This window comes from Lepisosteus platostomus, chromosome 13 (assembly GCF_059453375.1).
Source record: "Lepisosteus platostomus isolate fLepPlt1 chromosome 13, fLepPlt1.hap1, whole genome shotgun sequence".
NCBI lineage: Eukaryota > Metazoa > Chordata > Actinopteri > Semionotiformes > Lepisosteidae > Lepisosteus > Lepisosteus platostomus.
The window spans coordinates 31,815,865-31,834,791 of record NC_142623.1 but is presented as its reverse complement, the minus strand read 5'-3'; the positions used below and the strand labels follow the sequence as shown (position 1 = coordinate 31,834,791).

General features: G+C 53.3%; 1 protein-coding gene across 3 annotated transcripts in view; it reads right to left on the bottom strand.

The window, feature by feature from the left end:
* The window catches only part of pwwp2a (PWWP domain containing 2A), a 36,016-nt gene that overhangs the window by 13,535 nt on the left and 3,554 nt on the right, over positions 1 to 18,927 (bottom strand). For all 3 annotated transcript variants that reach the window (XR_015926104.1, XR_015926105.1, XM_088604150.1), the window contains exon 2: positions 3,875 to 5,771. Coding sequence is in view for 1 of the 3 variants with exons in the window: in XM_088604150.1 (XP_088460276.1) it covers positions 3,875 to 5,771 (1,897 nt within the window). In the remaining 2 variants the exon portion in view is untranslated. The remainder of the gene's footprint in view (positions 1 to 3,874; positions 5,772 to 18,927) is intronic.

The following is an 18,927-nucleotide window of genomic DNA, read 5'->3' as shown; positions in this document are numbered from 1 at the left end:
GTCAATCTGTACTTGATGAAGCATGTGGGCACTCTCTTAACTAACCCGACAAGCATCTTTTCATTAAGGCTGTCATTTTTTATAAAAGCTAGAAGGTGGCCCCCAACGGTCGCAGAATTGCGGTACCCTACGAGGGATCCGGAAAGAGCTCTGGAACTGAGGCACGAAAAAAACACCCATCTATCCATCCGCTAACCGTTTTATCCAGTGCAGGGTCACAGGGGAGCCGGAGCTTAACCCAGCAACGGCATGCAAGGCAGGATACATCCCGGATGATGCCAATCCATCACAGGGCACAGAAAGACACCGACCAGGACCTATTTTTCCCCCAGGAGCCAGTTAATCTACCAGTATGTCACGGACAGTAGGAGGAAACGGGGGCACCAGAAGGAATCCCACGCCAGCATAGGGAGGACATGCAAACTCCTCACGTATAGTATTCCTGGAATTGAACCCAGGGTGAAATGCTAACCACTACTTGAGAAAAATGATCTACTACACTGATAATGAACTAATCCAATTATTTTCACCAATCAATGTAACATTTTTGGATGCCCTGCCTTGATTTTCCTTTGGATACTACTTTTACACCTTAGTTAAGATATTGCTCCATTAAGCTGTTTACAGACAGCGGTTAAATAATGTTTTAACCCTAAATGAATTAACTATACAGAGAAACTCTACTTATATGCAAACGGACTGAATGCTACTTCAGCTACGTCCTCTGGAAGCTGAGGAACAGAAGTCACCCTGGTCCTGCAGAGCCACAGACCAGCAGCTCTTCCAGACCGCACGTGAAACATCAACTCAGAAAGACGGGGGACACAAGCGAGTCTCTATCACTTGATTTGGCTCAATTATGTCAGGAAAGGCCAACTGCGGTCCCAGAGAGCTATGGGGTGTCAATATCTTCGTTTGAAACCATCTCTAAGAGCTCACCTTCTTAGAAAGCGCCTCAGGTGTGTGTAAAAATGGCTGACTTATGGCTGACGCACACAGCTGGATGGACAGCGGCTCTCCGGGACCACAGCTGGGCCCCACTGGGCTGCGGGACTTGGAACCAGCCAGCACGTAGAGTTTAAAGACACACGCCAGGAGGGCAAACCGAAAGCGCGATCATTCAGGAGCTTCGCAACGAGAGACGCCAAGGCGCAACACCGCTTGAACGGAGGGGACTTGACAAAGACAAGCGAACCTCAAACGGGACCTCCTGCACCCCTGTCTGCAACCGCTAGCAAAAATGCTGCTGTAATGTGACTAGGTCTCTGCTCAGTCCTCATCTTCACTAGGTCCAAGGTGCCAGTTTCAGGTCTTGAGGGCATGTAGCCCCTGTTCCCTTCTAATTCTGGTTCAGGACAGCTACCCTGTGACCCGCATCCACACTGCTCTTCACTTTTCTAGCAAACACAGCTGAACACAGCGCTGCTTGGTCTGCAGTCAGCCGTCACTTAAAAACAGAAGAGGGGTTATGAGACGAGGAGGCCACCTGCCCACCTAACCCACGTGGTCATTAGCTGTTCAGTCCTCCAGCTGCTTCTTGAAAGAAGCCAGGGTTAAGGCTTCAACAACATGGCTGGGCAGCGTGTTCCATACACCCACCACTCTTTGGGTAACGGAGTGTCTACTCTTCTCGGTTTTAAATGCATTTCCCCTTCCTCTCCTCGGGACAAGCTCTTCAAGGTTAACAGACACACTAAAAAAAGGTTTTGAGAGGAGCCAATCATTCCCTGCAGTACATTTTCAAAGGGAGCATTACAATTATTCTAAGCGCATACAAATTGCAAGTCAGGTTACATATAATAACGCATTTGCCAAGACCAAAAGTATACGCTCTACAATTAACCTGAAAAACTGTTTTTGTGAGAAAACAAACTGAGGGGAAAACGGATGATTTTGTCCCAGAATCTAGTGTTTTAATATCTTTTACTGTCCTGTTGGGGGTAAACACCCCCTCTAAAGAAGAGTGACCTTTAAAGAAACACAAGGCCTCAAAAGCACATCCCAATTTGTCAGAGAAGACGCATAAAACATGTTCTTTGTGTGTCCACTCCACTAACTTGTTAGTGTAAGCCTTCCCATTCAATCACTTCCCTAAATACACAAAACATCTGGTCAACCAACCTTCTGAAACAAAAAAACCAAGCTGCCACGGTGTGCAAGGATCACTGTAGAAATTCACAAATCCGAGCAGCACTCTGGTCATCCTGACATTACACCGCTGGGTCCTATCACTGGGCGTCCAGTGTCCTCAACTGCTGACCTTTGATTCAAACTTTTTCTCCCCCATGTCATGCTCTACCCTAAAAAGTGCCATCTACTGGTCAGCGATACAAAATCAAGGGAATGAGGGGGTACCCTCTCCCCCCAGCTCGCACAGAGAGTGACCTTGCATCTGCTATTCTCCCAGGGGTTCAAACAGACCAGGGAGGAGCTTAGGGGGGATTCAGCCCAAAATCTACCCAAACCGCAGAAGCCCCCTGGTTGAAACCGAAGCAGGTGCTTCAGAAACTGGGGTAGGAAATGAGAAAGGAGGTGGCCCTTCATTGACACAGGAGCATGCATGACGTAAATGGGCTGATTGATCTGCTTAATTAGTGTTTGTTAATGCACCGGACTGACTGTTAAAGTGGTCTTTAAAGGCCGGCACTCCACAGCTACGCAGGAGCTGTCGGGCAGGCCTCTGGCGGCGGTCAAGTACACCAGCGCTCCCCAAAAGATAAAAGGGGGTCTGTCTGCTCTACGGGCCTGTGTAGTGTACAATTTCTGGTCGGCAGATACATACCGAAAAATAGGAAATTCAAAAAAGAATTAAAATAGTCATTCTAAGGACAAGAGAGTGAGATAGCTATCTCCCTACTCCCCAGTGTATCTCCCTCCCCTAAAATTAATGCACCTGTGACACGGATAAGACCCCCAAAGAAATCGTAACCGGTGTTTAATGGGAAATTCTGTCTGATGCAAGCTTTGAAATGCGCACAGCTCTTGAAAAGTCCTGGGCAATGACGCAATCATCCTGGATAAACCGGTGCTGAACGTCACACTATCAGGTGATAAAGAAAATCTGAGCACCCTGCTGCACCATATCCGGGACTTAAAGTCTCTTTAAAAACTCCAACGGTATTGAAAGGGTTCCAGTCCTTCTCCCTGCTCTCTGCCATCAGAGCAGAGCCTTACTTTAGACACACTGGGGCTCCTACGCACCTCCCTGCAGACAGACCAGCTCCGCACCGCCAATTCAGGGAGAGGGAACCCGTACAGAAGAAGCTTTCAGGAGAGGAAAAACTCACAATCTGAAACCCACTGCCTGACACGCCCACCCCGCAGATCAGTCGGGCCTCCTCTAGGACCTATGCTTCCGGGAACATCTGTTTCCCCCATCTGGAACTCGGAACTCGTCCTGTCGCACCCCCGAGAGTCGCCAGCGGGTGGACTCACAGACCTGAGAGAGGCGTGGTCGGCCAGCGCCTTTACTGTAAGTCCGAGCCGGGCCAGTGGCTGGGGCAAGGGGCCGACTCGCTCCGAGAAAGCTGGAGTGTCGGCCTTTTTTTTTTTAGCACCACGTCTCAAAATTGGGGGGGGGGGGGGAACGGATAACACAACTGGGGTGCCCCGCCCATCCACCTGACCATCTGGAGATCATTGCTGTATCCTCCCTCCCCCAACTCTCTCGTCGCCCCTGACTCTCAGAACCCCCACCACTGTGGTGGTGGGGGGAAATAAAACTAAAAACAAAAGACGAGGGGGGCTGCAGAGGGGCTGGCACTCGTCGGGGGGAGAGCATGTGCTTTTTGCCTACCTTTCCGAGCCCGCGCCTCCCCCCCCGCCCCGCCCCCCGGCCCGCTCACGTCTCGAACTGCGTCAGCAGGGCCCGCACCTCGGGGGTGAGCTGTTTGGCAGCCTTGGCCGCCTCGGTGATGGCTTTACGGTACAGCCCCTTCCTCTTCTTGTTAAAGCGCGACTGGAAGTTTTCGAGGAAGGGGGAGAGCTGAGAAAGTGCCAGGAAAGAGGTGGTGGGCGACCCGAACCAGGAAATCCGGGCCTCCTGCCGCACCAGGAGCCCGTTATCTTTGCGGCTCACGGTTATGGCCAGGATGCACGCCGGCCACCAGGGGAAGCCGTAAATTTTGGCCCAGACGATGTCCCCTACGCATATGGTCCTGCCGTCCGGGGTCACGCACTTCGAGACGTTTTTGGAAAAGACCGTCGCTTTCAGGGAATTACTGAGCTTTTTGTCCTCCTTGGAGGCCGAAGAGGAGGAGCAAGTGGAGGAGGAGGAGGAGGAGGAGGAGGTGGTGGTGTTGGGGGCGGTGGAGGAGGTGCTGGGCGCGGAGGGGGCGTGGAACGCCCCAGGCGGGGGGAAGTCAAAGGTTTCGGTGGAGCTGCACTCCGAGTTGGAGGACTTAAGGTCGTCGGCGCTGTCGACGCTGCACACGGACGCGTCGGACGAGTCCGGCTTGCCCGGGGTCAGCGCCACGAAGGCCGGGAGGTCGGCCGCCTTGCCCCCCCGCCTCTCGCGCCTGTCCCCCCCCCGCTCCTCGGGAGCCACCGTGTCCTTGTTCTCCTCGGCCGGCTCGGGATGGGGCAGGGGCTGGGGCTCGATCTCGGACTGGGGCCGGGGGTCCGTTCTGGGTTGGGGCTCGGGCCCCCGGGCCGGGCCCTGGCTTTCGGAGGAGGCGCCGGCCTCGCCCGCCGGGACGAGGGAGGAGGAGGAGGAGGAGGAGCGAGTGGAGGGGCAGCGGGGGACCGGCTGGGCCGCCTTGGGCGCCCCTCTACAGCCGCCGCCCTGCACTCTCTCCAGGGCCGGCTTACAAGAGGAAGAGTCGTTCTCTTCGTTACGGTACCTTTGGGGCTTGAGGCGGATCCGGGGCGGCAGGGGGGCGGCGTTCCCCGCGCCGCCGCCGCCCCCCCCGCTGATCTGGTGCAGCCGCCGGGTGAAGTGCACCTTCGGGAGGGCGTCCTGCCGGGGCGCCGCCGTCTTGGCGCCGGCCGCGGCGATGCTGGCGTTGGCCCGGCCGCCGGGCAGCTCCCGCTGCCTCTTCTGCGCCTTGGCCATCTTGAGCACCTCCCGGGCCTTGGAGTGGTCCACGTTCTTGCTCTGCAGAACCTTCTTGGTGCTGAGCTGGACCCGGGAGGAGGCGGCGGCGGCGGCCGTCGTCGTCGTCGCGGGCCCCACCTTGACCACCCTGTTCCCCCCGGCGCCCCGGGCCTGGGCCACCACGTGCGCCTGCCGCCTGGAGCCCTCCGCCGCGCGGCCCCTCTCCTCGGCCCGCGGCTCGGTGCGCGGCCTCTTGCCGACGGCCGGGGCGCTCTCGCCGCGCCGCCGCTTGGCCTCCTCGCCCCGGCACTCGGCCCCGGGGCCCCGGCGCGCCTCCCGCTTCTCGCCCGCCACGGTGCCCTTGCACTTGTCGCACAGGACCTGGCGCGGCCGCAGCTTGATGGCGTTCATGATGGACGTGGGCTCCTCGCGGTACAGCTTGCGCTTCGGCCGCTTGATCTTGCGGGGCGGGGGCTGAGGTATCGGCTGGTTGTACGTGTCCCTGATAAACAAAGGCGGGGGGTAAGGGGCCCCCTCCTGGAACAGGGGAGGGGGCTTTGAGGTCCACAGGCTGGGGTGCGGCGCGGCGGGGGCGGCGGGGGGCTCCTGGGAAGGGCCGTCCTGTGTGTCCGGAGCCTCCGGCTGGAATGGTTCCGTCTTTAGCTGCATAGGTTCGGGTTTATCCCGGTAATCCCTCTTGGGGAACACGGTGACCGGAATTCCATAGGGTCCGAACCTGGAAGGGAGAAGACGGGGGATGAATAAAGCACAAGGTCAACACCACCAACAAGAGGAAAGAGGAGACGGAGAGACGACACTCGCACTACTCTAGACCACACGTGCCCACCAGCGGACGGCCACTGCCGATGTCACGACAGGCTCGGCTCCTTGTTCCACAGCTCTAAAAGCGGCGAGGGGACCCTCTCGCAAGGGGGCATCATCTCAAACAAACCGCAGACAAAGGCGCGAACAGAACGAGCTGCAAGATCCTTCTAACAAACCTCCGACCACTGAAGCCCATATCGGAAACACGCTGTGTGCATGTATGTACTGCAACAGGAAAGGTAGCTGTGAGGGGAGCTTGCATGGTCTAGAAGACTATATATCAAAGGGCTAACGGGTTAATTAGGATCGTTGGAGAGATCGGGGAAAACGTGCTCTTTACTCACATGCGCACATACGCATGCGAGAGCTGAGCATTGCCCTACTGCAATATCTACAGTGTATACTGACAGGCTACTTTCCAAAACTGAAGACGTGGTGTTCCCTGCGCTGGCAGCCCCCTCGCCAGCCGGCTGCCCTCTGCTACACTCCCGTCACTCCAATCCCCTCTCTTCCTGACAGAAGCGCTCCCTGCTCTTTCCGGAAGCAGTGGCCCGTGAGCCCCGACACTGCTGCTCGCGGGGCAAGTCTCCTGTCTTGGATGGGTTTCAGAGATGACTGAGGATATCTTGGGAAATCTGGTGCAGTCTGTTTTGTAAAATACTGCCTGTGCATGGTGTGCAAAACCTGAGAACGCTGTCTGAAGGATCTCTCCTCTCTGTGTGCCTCTCCAGTGGGCACATGTGATACATCGGTTTAGAACCGAGAGCTGACTTCTTTGAGAATCATTTTTTTTTTACTGGTGAACTATATGCACTTTTAATAGTAACAAAAAATATTGACAAAACTCATCCTCAGAGAATCCACCTTTACTTAAAACATACTTAGCTCCTTCTTTAATGCCTTGCTGCAGGTCCGCTGCAGGACGAGAGTCCAGGGACACCCAGCAGTCTCAGCCATTGCTGCAGGCCCTCTGATCTTGGAGGACTGCACCGTGAACGAGCCGCGTGCCACTTTCGATCTCACTGCCACGCCTCGAGCTGCGCACAGGAAAACGAGCCGACAGCCCTGCCTCCGGGGCGAGGTCAGAAACAGGCCTGTTTTGAACACCAAACAGCGCCGCCACCGACCGATCATCGTCCGGGCCGCCACTCAGCCTCCTCTCCTTGAAGTTTACCTCCTGACCTCGGCTCCTGTTCTGCACAACGACCTTCCAGAGGGGACTTTATCAAGGGATTGGGAACGGGACGTCCGGTTCTGAATCATCCCGAGACAGTAGGGGGACAGAGCACCTTACAACTAGCCAGCTTCCAAGGACGCCACTGCAGCAGCCTGTCCTTTCCTGAAATACCTGCACGCTTTCCAGAGCAGCAACCATCATCGGCCAACTAACTCAGCAGCTCCCAAGAGCTTCCGGTATCATTCAAAAGAAAAGGAGAAAACTATTTTCCTTTGACAGCCTTAACACATATACAAAAATTGTGGGGGAAAAAAAAAAAAGGCCAGTTATTTTTCCAACAAAACACGTGCTGCGTCCCAGGAGAACTCCTTCCTCAGTGACTGAGCTGCACGGGGACTGACACTACAGCTGTGTTACTGAGCTCATTCACGGCAATGAAAATCAGCTGCGCCTGCAACTATCTAGCTCCTGCTTATTATTCACCGACTTGATCCAACCTGGGAGGCTGACACCCCCCTCGAGCTAAACAGATTTGGAGATGATGAAATCCCAAGCAACTGGCTGCCGTTAATTAGCTCGGATCTCCAACGGGTCTCTGCTTGGCCTTGAGAGTTTATCAGCTTTAACAGCGTTGACGGCGAGTGTGTGGTCACATGGCTGCCCAGCTGGAACAGGCACACGACAGAGAAACCCAGGGAAACCCTTCGGGGGGAGACAGATCTGCCCCATAGGGAACCCCACAGGTCGGGGCCAGTTGTGTAATGGTGGCACGCTCAATCGACAAGGCTGGCCGTATGCTGCTGCTGCTGCTGCTGGGGTGATCCTAACATTTGCTGGTCTACGTCAGCTCCCTGCACACCCCGCTCACCCTCGTCACCAAGCCCCTGTACTCCCTCACTCCCCACCACACCACACTCCCACTCCCCACCACGCCCCGCCCCCTCAACGCACACCCTCACTCCCCACCACGCCCCCTCACTGTCCTCGAAAAAGCGCTCACAGAAAGTGTAATATGGGCAGGCCTGTTCTTTTTATAAACAGCTTTTAAAAATCTTGATTTTCTAGTAACCTCACTCCAAACAAGTCGGGAGAAGGATTTTCTTGTGGGATTCAAGCGAGGAAGAAATGTCCAGACTTTATCGGACGTGACGGTGGGATTGACAGCCAGGTCATTTCTAACCAGCGACAAGTCCGATGGCGAAGATTTGTTATTGTCGGCCCATCGGAGGAGGAAGTTGCTGCCCATTCTTTTCCACATGACCACTTCCCACTGCTTATACTAAAACAAGCTCATAATGCAAACAAAGCTTGCCATGAACAGCAAAAAAAAAAAACGATTTTCCTCCTATGCATGTGAAAATTTGTATGTTAACTACCCCGTTTTCACAGGTAAACTTGTCTGCCTTGAGACAGAGAAAAATACGCATTTCTTCTATATATACACACCACAAGCCACTGTGCCAAAATCATTACAATTATGGATATAGATAATTAAGAAATTAAAGACGGAATATGAACAGAATGTTGGTACAGAACACTTCTAAATTTATCAAAATACAGAAGACCAATAAATTACTATTAACGAGTGGAAAAATAGATGCAGAACAGTGTGGAAGACTGCATTCACACTCAAAAAGACAAGCGACACGCATGATGAATCCAGCATCTGCTGATGCATTTCCATGGTAAAAATACAGAAAAGGCAAACACTATAGTTAACTCAGCTGTCATCGTCTCTTATTACCCCCTAAAGGTTTTCATCTCGCATCACTTGAGCTGTCAGCCACTGGCTCGGTCAGAGCAGCCCCAGGATTGGAAAGAATTCAGAGGTAAAAGCTTAAGTAATTGAGGTCTGGGGTTTGTGGTTTTGACTACACACACACACACACACACACACACAGACAAAGCAGCCAGCTGCAGGAAACGTGCTGATCTCTCCCACAGCAGTCACATCCTGCAGACTGAGAGCTCTTGCTGCAGCCCATCTGAAAAACCTCTGGCTGCTTTTGAGACTTTGGGGGGGTCCAGTCTGGCATACGCCTGGCACACGCCACCGGGGAAGGCGCCCTGGCGAAGAGAGGCCGGACACGGGATGCAAGGAAGAGAGGGGAGGCGGGGGGTGGGGGACGGGGGCTCACAGTTCTGCTGAAAGCCGTGCCCCAGGGAAAACTTGTGCCCGAAGCCAGCCTGCTGAGCCCACAGCAATGCTGCTTCAAGATATACCACACACACACACGGGGGTGCACTTCGTTCTTTGGGGAAAAAAAAACACTGCACACAAGAACAGTTGTGCACATATAATAAGCAGAATCAGAGACTGGAATGTCTGCAGCAATAACCTGCGGAGCCGACCGGCTGCCAGCGAACACACTGGGAAACAATCGACGAGGGTAGGGTGGCCATGTTTCGGGGAGCAGCGACGCGCGACGGAAGTCCAGGCAGGACCAAGATGCATGGGAACATGGTCATCGGGCACAACCACAGAGGCTCCGTGTGACCCCTGTCCACTGCCCACAACGGCCTGCACGCATCCCCAAGGCGGACGCCGGTGATGTCACCCCAGATTTCACTGCCCTAGGGTCAAAATGTTCAACACTATGAGCTGGACAGACCAACCAGCTTTATAGACACATAGAGGGGACAAACAAACAAAACAGAAACACCAGGGAAGATGAACAACATCACTGTGACCCCCCTCTGGGCAACGCGGCAGCGCAGTCGTTAGCACTGCTGCCGCTCAGTGTTGGGGTCCTGGGTTCAATGAACTGTCTCTTCCACTCCAGTTCATTGTAGGGCCGACGGTCCCAAAAGCCAGTTAACCTACCAGTACGTTTTTGGATTATTGAGAGAAACCGGGAGGAAAAAACGTTTATCCCGCCCTGCGCCCGGTGCTTCCCAGGATAGTCTTCGGGCCGCCATGAGACTGACTAGGATCAGCGGTTATTGAAAGTGATGCGATGATCCTGCGATGACTGCAGCCCAGACTTTCACCAGTCCCGCCTCACCCATCTGTAGGAACCCACTGTGCTCGAAGAGGTGGTGGAATAACAGCTGACTGTTTTATATAGCACCTTGAAAAGCAATCCTAATGTGCTCGAAGTGCACTGGAGTCATCACGCTGACAGCATCACCCCCCCCACGAGAAATCGGTGCACCAGGTGAGCAGCAATCTGCAGCCTTTCTGTTTGTCCTTGAAAGCCCAGATCACCGAGACGCACTTAGAGCAGCACAGCAAACTCTCACTCCCAATACAAGCACGACAGCACCCCGGTATTCCTTGTGTGCGAGAGCACTTCTGCAACAGTAAGACATCAGCATGCCTGCTGCTCGCCGTCTTTCACCTGCAGCGACGCCATCTCCCTCGTTTCCAGACAGGCCAGCTGCACCCGCCAGCTCCAAATAAAGCGAAGCACGCCGAGACGCTCTTTACCGCCTAACTGCCTTCAGGTTAAGGGAGCAGAGCGCGCACCCCCGCTCTCGGACAGAGGGAGACCCCGAGAGAAGCGGGAACGAGACGCGACTTAAGTCAAGGGCAGGGCGGGGCGATCGCCAGGGCTCCCTGGTCCGACCGGAACGAGACGGACCACCCCAGGGTGCGGGCGCGGCTCTGCTGGAGCCGCAAACAAACGCCAATCGGCATCCCTGTGGAAGGGGGTGTGCTCAAACTAACCCGATTGATCGTCTCGGTTCTCGAGTTTCACCTCCTGTTCGTTTCCCTAAGGCGATCTGGCAAAAAAAAGCAATGATGACACCTTAACGATCCACTCCCAAAACGAAATTACTCAACACGCACGAGTCGAGCCAGATGCTTTACCTGCACAAGAGCTGCGGCCCTCTCGCCCATTGCGCTCCCAAAAGATTTAAAGGCAGAGCGCAGGGCCTCCTCCTTGGGATCTGTTCCCCAGGCACTCACAGGTCCCTGACTGGACCCTGCTTCCCCAGGCCCACACAAGACTGTGCGGGGACGCCTCTCCGAAGGTACAGAGCAACAGAGATATGGATGTCAGCAGCTCAGGGCTCAGCACAGCATGGCTGCCTCCCCCTTCACCCCGCTGTCTTGTGTGCTTGCCTTTTGTTGTGCTGTGAAGGTCACTCTCTTTCAGCCCATTTTCCTGCAGGCCACAGTGAATACTTCCCGCAAAGGGAATCGTTTCGATCAGCAGCAGCCAAGCATTCACCTGCTGCGCTCGCTGTGTGAGGGAGGAGGACAGGGGTCCTTTTCCACACAGCCCTCATGGGGAAAGGGGAAGGACTGTTCCACACAAACGTCAGCCATATGGTGTCCTGATTTGCGTTTACTGCAAGCAAATTAGAAATTGCCAAAAATAAGATGGTTTTGCAGGATTATTTGGCACTATATTCTTGGTCCCACATCCCAGTTAGGCTGGCCCATTGGCCATGGAGCATTTAGTAATATATTTTAAGGAAAGTAGATTTTTTTTCCTCGTCACCAGAAAAGGTCATCAGTGACTAATACCCTTTCATGTCCCTGGTATCCCCCCTTTTTATCATTTACACTAACCTACACATGCTCACCCCAATTTGTCACCAGCAGACCAGTACAGCCATCTGGTCACCCTAAGAAGCAGTTGCACGAGAGTCTTTCAGATGCCTCTCCTACGATGCACATGGCTCATGAGTGTGTAAGGCCTGCTTGCAAAAGGTGAGGTGGGGAGGCAAGGAATCTGAAAAGAACTGAGAAGCACAAGCTGGACTCAGCTTCTCCAGACTGGTGCCTGCTGCTAAATCTGACAGCAGTGGGCCTGAGCAGACTGCTCCCACAGATCTCCCGCGCTCTCTTGGCAGGTGACCACCTCAAGAAGCACAGCTGCCCAGATGTTATCCTGCATCCCATATACAGGGTGAAAGATTGTGGTCCTTCCAAACGAAAAAGGAACCCCCTCACCTCTGGCACTAGGGGCTGACAAAACTGAAGACAGAAAAGTTGAAGACCTTTCTGCAAACTCCTCTCTGCCTGGATTCTGCAGCAATTAAGTTCCAAAGCAAAACTTTCATTCAGACCCGAGTGGAATTCAGTTCTGTATTTTTACGATGAAGCATCACAATAAAAGTGCCTCGCTCCTCCTCAGCATGTGCCCCTGTAAGACAAGGCTCTGCTGCAGGAGACCGCACACAATCCTACACGTCATGATACAAGCATGGCAATGTGGCACCGATTTTAGAGCGATCTCGCATCTTAACTGGAGACGGCGGAGGGTGTCCTTGCCGCGAGAGTCGACTCAGTCGGCCTCAGCCTTGCTGGCCTCGACGCTTCTACCTCCTCGTCATCTATCAGCGCGCTAATCGCACCTCCCCGCACCCAGCACCCCTGGACCCAGCAGGGGTGAGCTGATAGACCGGGTGAAGGTCACGGCACACAGCAGCCGGGGAGCCTTCTCAAGCGCACAGCACTTGAAGGACAAACCAAGCAGCGTGAAGGCCCACAGAAAAGCCAGACTGGATTCTTTACATACCGTACGGACATGTTGTAAAGGCCCTCGATGCTCTATCCAGAGGATCTCCTTTCTAAAAGGACTGCTAAGATCCCAACAGTATAATCCATGGTGTCTTTATAAAATGTTACACAGGAGAGACCCAGCAGGAGATGCATCCCATGTTTCCCAACATCTGTAAATGGGCGGAGCGGTGGCTCTGTGACTAAGGATCTGCGCCTGTGGCTGGAAGGGTGCCGGTTGAAATCCTGCAGCCGGCAGAGGAATCCTACTCCGTTGGGCCCCTGAGCAAGGCCCTTAACCCCAACTGCTCCAGGGGCGCTGTACAATGGCTGACCCTGTGCTCTGACCCCAGGCTCTCTCCCTGTCTGTGTCTGTGTGTCTCATGGAGAGCAAGCTGGGGTATGCGAAAAGACAAATTCCTAATGCATGAAATTGTATAGGGTTAATCAAGTAATGTTAAATTATAAATCAGCAGTCAGGCCTTTCCCTGCGTGCTGCACTGTGGAAAAGAAGGTGTCAGAGGTATGGTTGTTGTGCCACCTTCATCTGCAGCGCCACTGAGAGCAATAGAAGACTCAGAAGAAGGCGTTCTGTTAAGGCACTGGTCAATACGGGAAGAAAATTAACACCAACAGCAAGAGGGATTCATTCTGCAAGAAGGAACCGAAATGCTGAGCACACTGGCGTCTGCAGGCTGGGTTGTATCGCAGCTCCACGGACACGTGTGAAGCTCACGATTATCTAATGGGATTCAATATGGCGGCACAAGGTAGCTGGAGGTGGACCAACTTGCTACAGGAGTATCCCCTAACAGAGCAGCAGAGGTTCACAGCGACATTAGTAGAGACTTATTATTCTAATCAGGCACATTTAGAAAAAAATAATAAACCATTCAAACCCAATTTTAACCTGATAAATGCTGGCGATTTCACTGCCGTGCTGCAGTTATTTGTAGCGCCTGCACAGAAGAGCAGTCCCCAGTCGCTCACCACTAAGACACACCCTGCTGTGCAGCCCGTCGCTCGTCTACAGAGCTGCTGGGCCAACAGGACCTGCCCTGACTCTGCAGTGGCACCTGCTTCTGCGTGGGCACTGCCGCACAGAATACCACCTGAGGGAGGCCGACACCGAGAGCTGCCGTGTCCTCTCGCCAGGCTGCAATCACTACTGGCCCACCAGGTGTGCGATTCCTTCCGCAGGAGACACTGCACCGTTATAACAAAGCACAGGGCTTTCTGATCACTACTGCCACGCACACACGTGTGCGATTACTTCGGCAGAGGGGACACTGCACACCCAGCGAAGAACAGGGTCACATTTGTACTGGTGGGGCAGAGAAAGGACACGAGGATTTGCGTGTCCATTTGTAGCTGATCCTTTGGAAGTCTTTATTAGACCACAGTTAGACTCGAGGCCTTTTGCTTGGGGGATTTTAATTTTTATCTATGAATCTTTACGACTGCTGCACCCCGGCTGTGCAAACGGGCACTGGGCAGACGTTTGAAAGAAGGACCCCATCTGCCTTCGGCACAAGCAGCAGCTAAACGATAATGGGGCTCATGACATAAAACCGCAGGCTGACCATGGCTGAAGGAGATGTTTCTCAGCAGAAGGAAAGGCCCGAGGTTTAAAGACGAAAGTCATTCCACACACCAACTGCCCCAGCGGAAATATAAAGACATTTAAAAACGGGAAGTTTAACTGTAGATGTGATAAAAGAAAAATTTGAACAGGCGCATTGACAGTTCATTGCAAAAGTATTTAGAGCTTTATGAGGGTGCCCCTATTTACCTATTTACTTTATTGTTCTGTTTTTTGCTTTGAATGCATTGAGTGGGTTGTGTACATAAATATGAACGTGTACATCAAAGTGCCGTGACTGCAAGCTTTAAAGCAAAAAATGTTATAAAACTGGGCAAAGGACCAAATTGTTTTGCAAGACAGTGTATGAACAAATAGCAGCACAAGAACGTGCTCCTTGGAGCCTGTTCACAGCACATCTGCTGCAAGAAAGCGCGTTTTTCACAACCCGGGGTGAAAACCTTCTCTGCATTTTTAGGGACCTCCTAGATTATCACCGTGTTCCCCTAGAGGTTCGGCTGCTCCTGGCGTAAAACTAGCAAAATAGGATGACATATAAGACTAACAAAAAAACATACAATGAGGAACAGAAAGACGTCAGGGCTGAACAATAAATACAGAGCCCTTCCTGGGAATAAGTCACTACTGCCACCCCAGACATGTGGGATTACAACCACAGAGAGGAACCTGCACACAGATGGCAAAGCCCAGGGCTTTCAGGTCACTACTGTCACACCAGACTTGTGATTTCTTCCTCAGAGATGACACTGTACAGTTATAGCAAAGCCCAGAGCTTTCTGATCACAGCTGCCACACCTGACGGGTGTGATTTCTTCCACAGAGTACTGCTAGCAAAGCCCAGGGCTTCCTGTTCAATACTGCCACATCACATGTGTGCGATTTCTTCCACAGAGAGGAACCTGCACACAGATAGCAAAGCAGAGGGCTTTCAGATCGCAACTGTCACACCAGACGTGCGATTTCTTCTGCAGAGAGGACACTGTACAGAGATATCAAAGCCCATGGCTTTCTGGTCATAACTGCCACACCAGATGTGCGCGATTTCATCAACAGAGAAGAACCTGCACAGAGATAGCAAAGCCCACAGCTTTCCTACTGCAGGCCTTTAAAATGGAGGCAGAGGGTGTGTGCTTTGCCCCAACGGACGCTCACCAACGCCCCTCGCGGCGAGAAGGGGAGGGGGGGGGTTGTAGCAGAGCAAATGACACATGAATAAAAAAGGAACTAGCACACTCCCCGTTGACATTTAAACCAAGACAAATCTTTAATCTCCTCTGGGGCGAGAATCTAGAGGATAGATTCTTAGCCGTGCTGGTAATGTGGCTATAAAGCCCGTGTCACACATCCTGCAGTCTACAGTCCAATTACTTTCCTACCTGGGTGCTGCAGGATAGCACCTCGAGCTCACGGCACAGCAGTCCCAACTGCTGCTCCAACTTCCTCTTCGTTTTCTTGTTATGCCTCTTGTGAGCCGGAGGAAATGTAAGCTGAGCAGCCGCTCCACTGCGGCATCACAATCACAGTTGAAAGCAAATGGACATGGAAATCTTTCTGCTTTGTACTTGTCAGAGCTGACCAGGCCCCACGTATCTGAACTCCTAATGTGACAAGTGGAGAGGCCACGCCTCCCTGAAAGTGAGCCTACAGGTACGTCAGGAGGCTCTCTGTTGGGGGGGGGAGCCTACGGCTCGGTATGTGGCATCACACGGAGACACAGAGGGCTGGTAGCTAAAAGCATGGCAAGCCCAATTCAGCTGGACCTCCACCAGCCCTTCAGGTAAATTGTGAACACGTGCAACGAAACCTCAACAAAAACGTTCTCCGATCCTGTATCCTGGGAATCTTGAAGCGCCGGCCGGCGTACAACCCTGTTACTTAACTTCTCCCTGTACGAGCCTGTGACTGGGCACTGGTGCAGCTTCACCTATGGTTTTCAATTCTGTCCTCCCAGTGCCATCGCAACGTCAAACCAGAGGAGACCGAACCTCGCTGTGGATTAAGCAGATTAGCAGCGGGGAAGCCTTTCACATTTGGGATATTCTTCTGCCCCTGCTTTTGTGCCAAACTGCAACCTTCACACTGGAAGAGAGGGTGAAGGAGCTACACCCGCATCTGCCTGCACAGGGGAGTTTGCCTAAACGCCTCGTCAGCACAGCGCCTGGGGGACCCAGTGGCAAATCGTTAGCTGTCAGAGATTCTAGGAGCTCGTTTTACAGCAAAGGTCAAGGCCATTTCAGAGGAAAGAAGGCCTCCGCTGTGACCAGGAAGAACGCGGCGCTGGGTCAACCTAGGCTTCCACGACCCTCTCTACAACAAGGCCAGGTTTCACGTGGCGTCTTTTACGAGCAATAAAGCGAACCACCGAAGGCCAGCGCTGAGGTCCGGAGCTGGATGGGGGCTCTGGACTTGACTCCTTCTGTGGTTCCTGAAGAAGTCGGTTAATTTACTCGAAATCCCTTAACCTTAACGACACACCTTGTTAAGAACTGCACAGAGGGTGGGGAGGAGGTGGGGGAGGGGGGGGGGAGGGGGGTTACCGGTACAAAACTCAGTAGAGCCAAAGAAAAGTCCATTTCATCTTGGAAGCAATTAAAATCCGAGACAGCCAGCGCAGGCGTTTGCTGAGCCTGCACGGAAAATGCAAATCAAACGGGGTCTGTTCTGTTCTGAGCTAAAAATAAAACAGGCCATCTCTGGCAAGAGCCGGAGCAGGAGCACGGAGAGGAGCAGCGCTTGAAAATCGCCAATGCCTTATCACCCCCGAAGACGGCGGAGCGAGTCCCGGATGCACGGCTACATTGTCCGGGAGACGAGCAGGGATAATTGGCCGGAAAGGCCAACAGGATAACTTCTAGGGAAGGGCGGGTTTTGTTTTTGTTTTCCCCTGCCGGCGGCGAGCGCCCCGTGACACGAGCCTGCGGACGGCCGCTTCCAAGAGGTGACTGCTGGGTGACTAACACCTCGGGCGTTAAAAGGCTGCTGCCGGAGTCTGTGCCGATTCATCGGCTCTCCGTGGGCGGATGGGGAAGGAAGTGACTCACCTAGGAACTCCTCACTCACCCTCCCCTTTCAATTTTTACTCTCGTCTCTCGGCCCTGTCGACAGCAGAGCTATCATCTCAGTGACATTCAAGACTACGGAAGTGACTGGGTCAGATCAAGATGACCCAGCACGAATGAATAACAATGCAGGGAGGGGAGAAATCGGTGCTATTCCATCATTTCGACCCCCATCCCAAAAAACAACCCCCCCCCCCCCCCGTCTTGAGCCAATGGCGCATGATCTACCGTCTCCAGAGGCCCATCACATGAGGGACACTGGGATAAACAGAAGACGGCGCTCCGTATAAAAGAACACCCACTCACCCTACAGCAAGCACGGCTCTGACTGACCAGAGGCCAGCGAGCTCGTTCGACCTGATCCCGGCTCTCGGAACCGGCCTCCCTGCCGTTATCCAGCAAGGAAAGCAAATCCGAAGCGGATCTGGCTGCTCCACAGCTGTAGCCTCTCACCCATCCTGCAGCACGCATGTGTGCGTCTCGTTCCTCAGGCAGGCCGTCCCAACGCAGACCACCCCTCACGGGCACTTTCAGCAGAGGGGGGGGGGAGGTCAAGTCCACAGCAGGGCCGAGATGCTGGGCCGTATCGTCCAGTTATAGCTCGGCCTTTCCCATACTGAAGCCGAGATCGGCGGTGCCCCACCCCGGTGCTGCAGGGACCAGTCGAGTTCTTCACTACAGCCACACTGACAGCAGGTTTCTGTCCGGGACAGACCGGTAAATGTGCTTTGAGCTCTCAAAAAGAATTGCTCTGTAATATGTCACCGTTGCCAACCCTGTAACGATTTCCGAGCGTCACTACTGTCCGCGATTCAGGTGCGTTGACTGAATTGCAAAGAACTAGACTTCTGCATTTGATTCCTGGGGCGCTAATCGAGGGGAGTCCGGATGTTCTCCTCGTGTTCACCTGGGTGTCCTCCAGATGCACCAGTTCCCTCCCACAGTCCAAAGACATACGGGCAAATTAATTGAGTTCTGGGAAAACTGGCCCCAGTGTGAGCATGTGCTTGTCTGTGTACCCCGAGACGGACTGGCGTCCTGTTGCATGCTGGGATAGGCTCCGGCTCATCCACGACCAAGTACTGCATAAAGCAGTTAGAAAATGATTGGTTGGGTGGAGCACCACAGAAAGAAAAAACTACTGTCCGATACAGTGTCAGTACCACCTCTGTCTGTACCGTCATCAGCTAGGAAGAGCTGTCCAGTCAGAGATAACGGCCATCAGGCTGTGGACAGGCTGCCTAAACTGTCCCCCCTGAAGGAGGAGATCATTTGAGAGGAGAGTCAACAGATCAATTAAATCATCAATTAGCACTGGAGACGTAGAGCTCAGCTGGAATAAAAACCAGCAGAGACCCTCTTCCACCAGGACCAAGGCTGGGAAGCGCAGGACTAGAGATCTGCTGCATTTATCTCAGACATTTAGTTTCAGCCAGTTGATTTTCGCCCCCCCCCCCCCCCAGTGACATACCGGTCTAACACTCTACAGCAAGCCAAGCAGAATCCACAGCACTACGTGCAGAGAATTCAGTCTTATTTAAAAAAAAACTAGAGTTACTGCCAAACAGAAGGCTTTTATCTCAGTTTCACGGGATTTGGGTTTGCATTTTGGGATCTGAAAAGATTCTCATAATCTCAAGAAAACGAAGTCAGAAAACGGCTTACAAAACGCCGCCGGTTTCAGACGCTTCAGAACCGTGAGCGAAGGTTTCTGCTTTTTTACTTGTTCCCTTTTCAGCTGTCCACCTTTTTTCAACACAGAGGGGAAGAGAG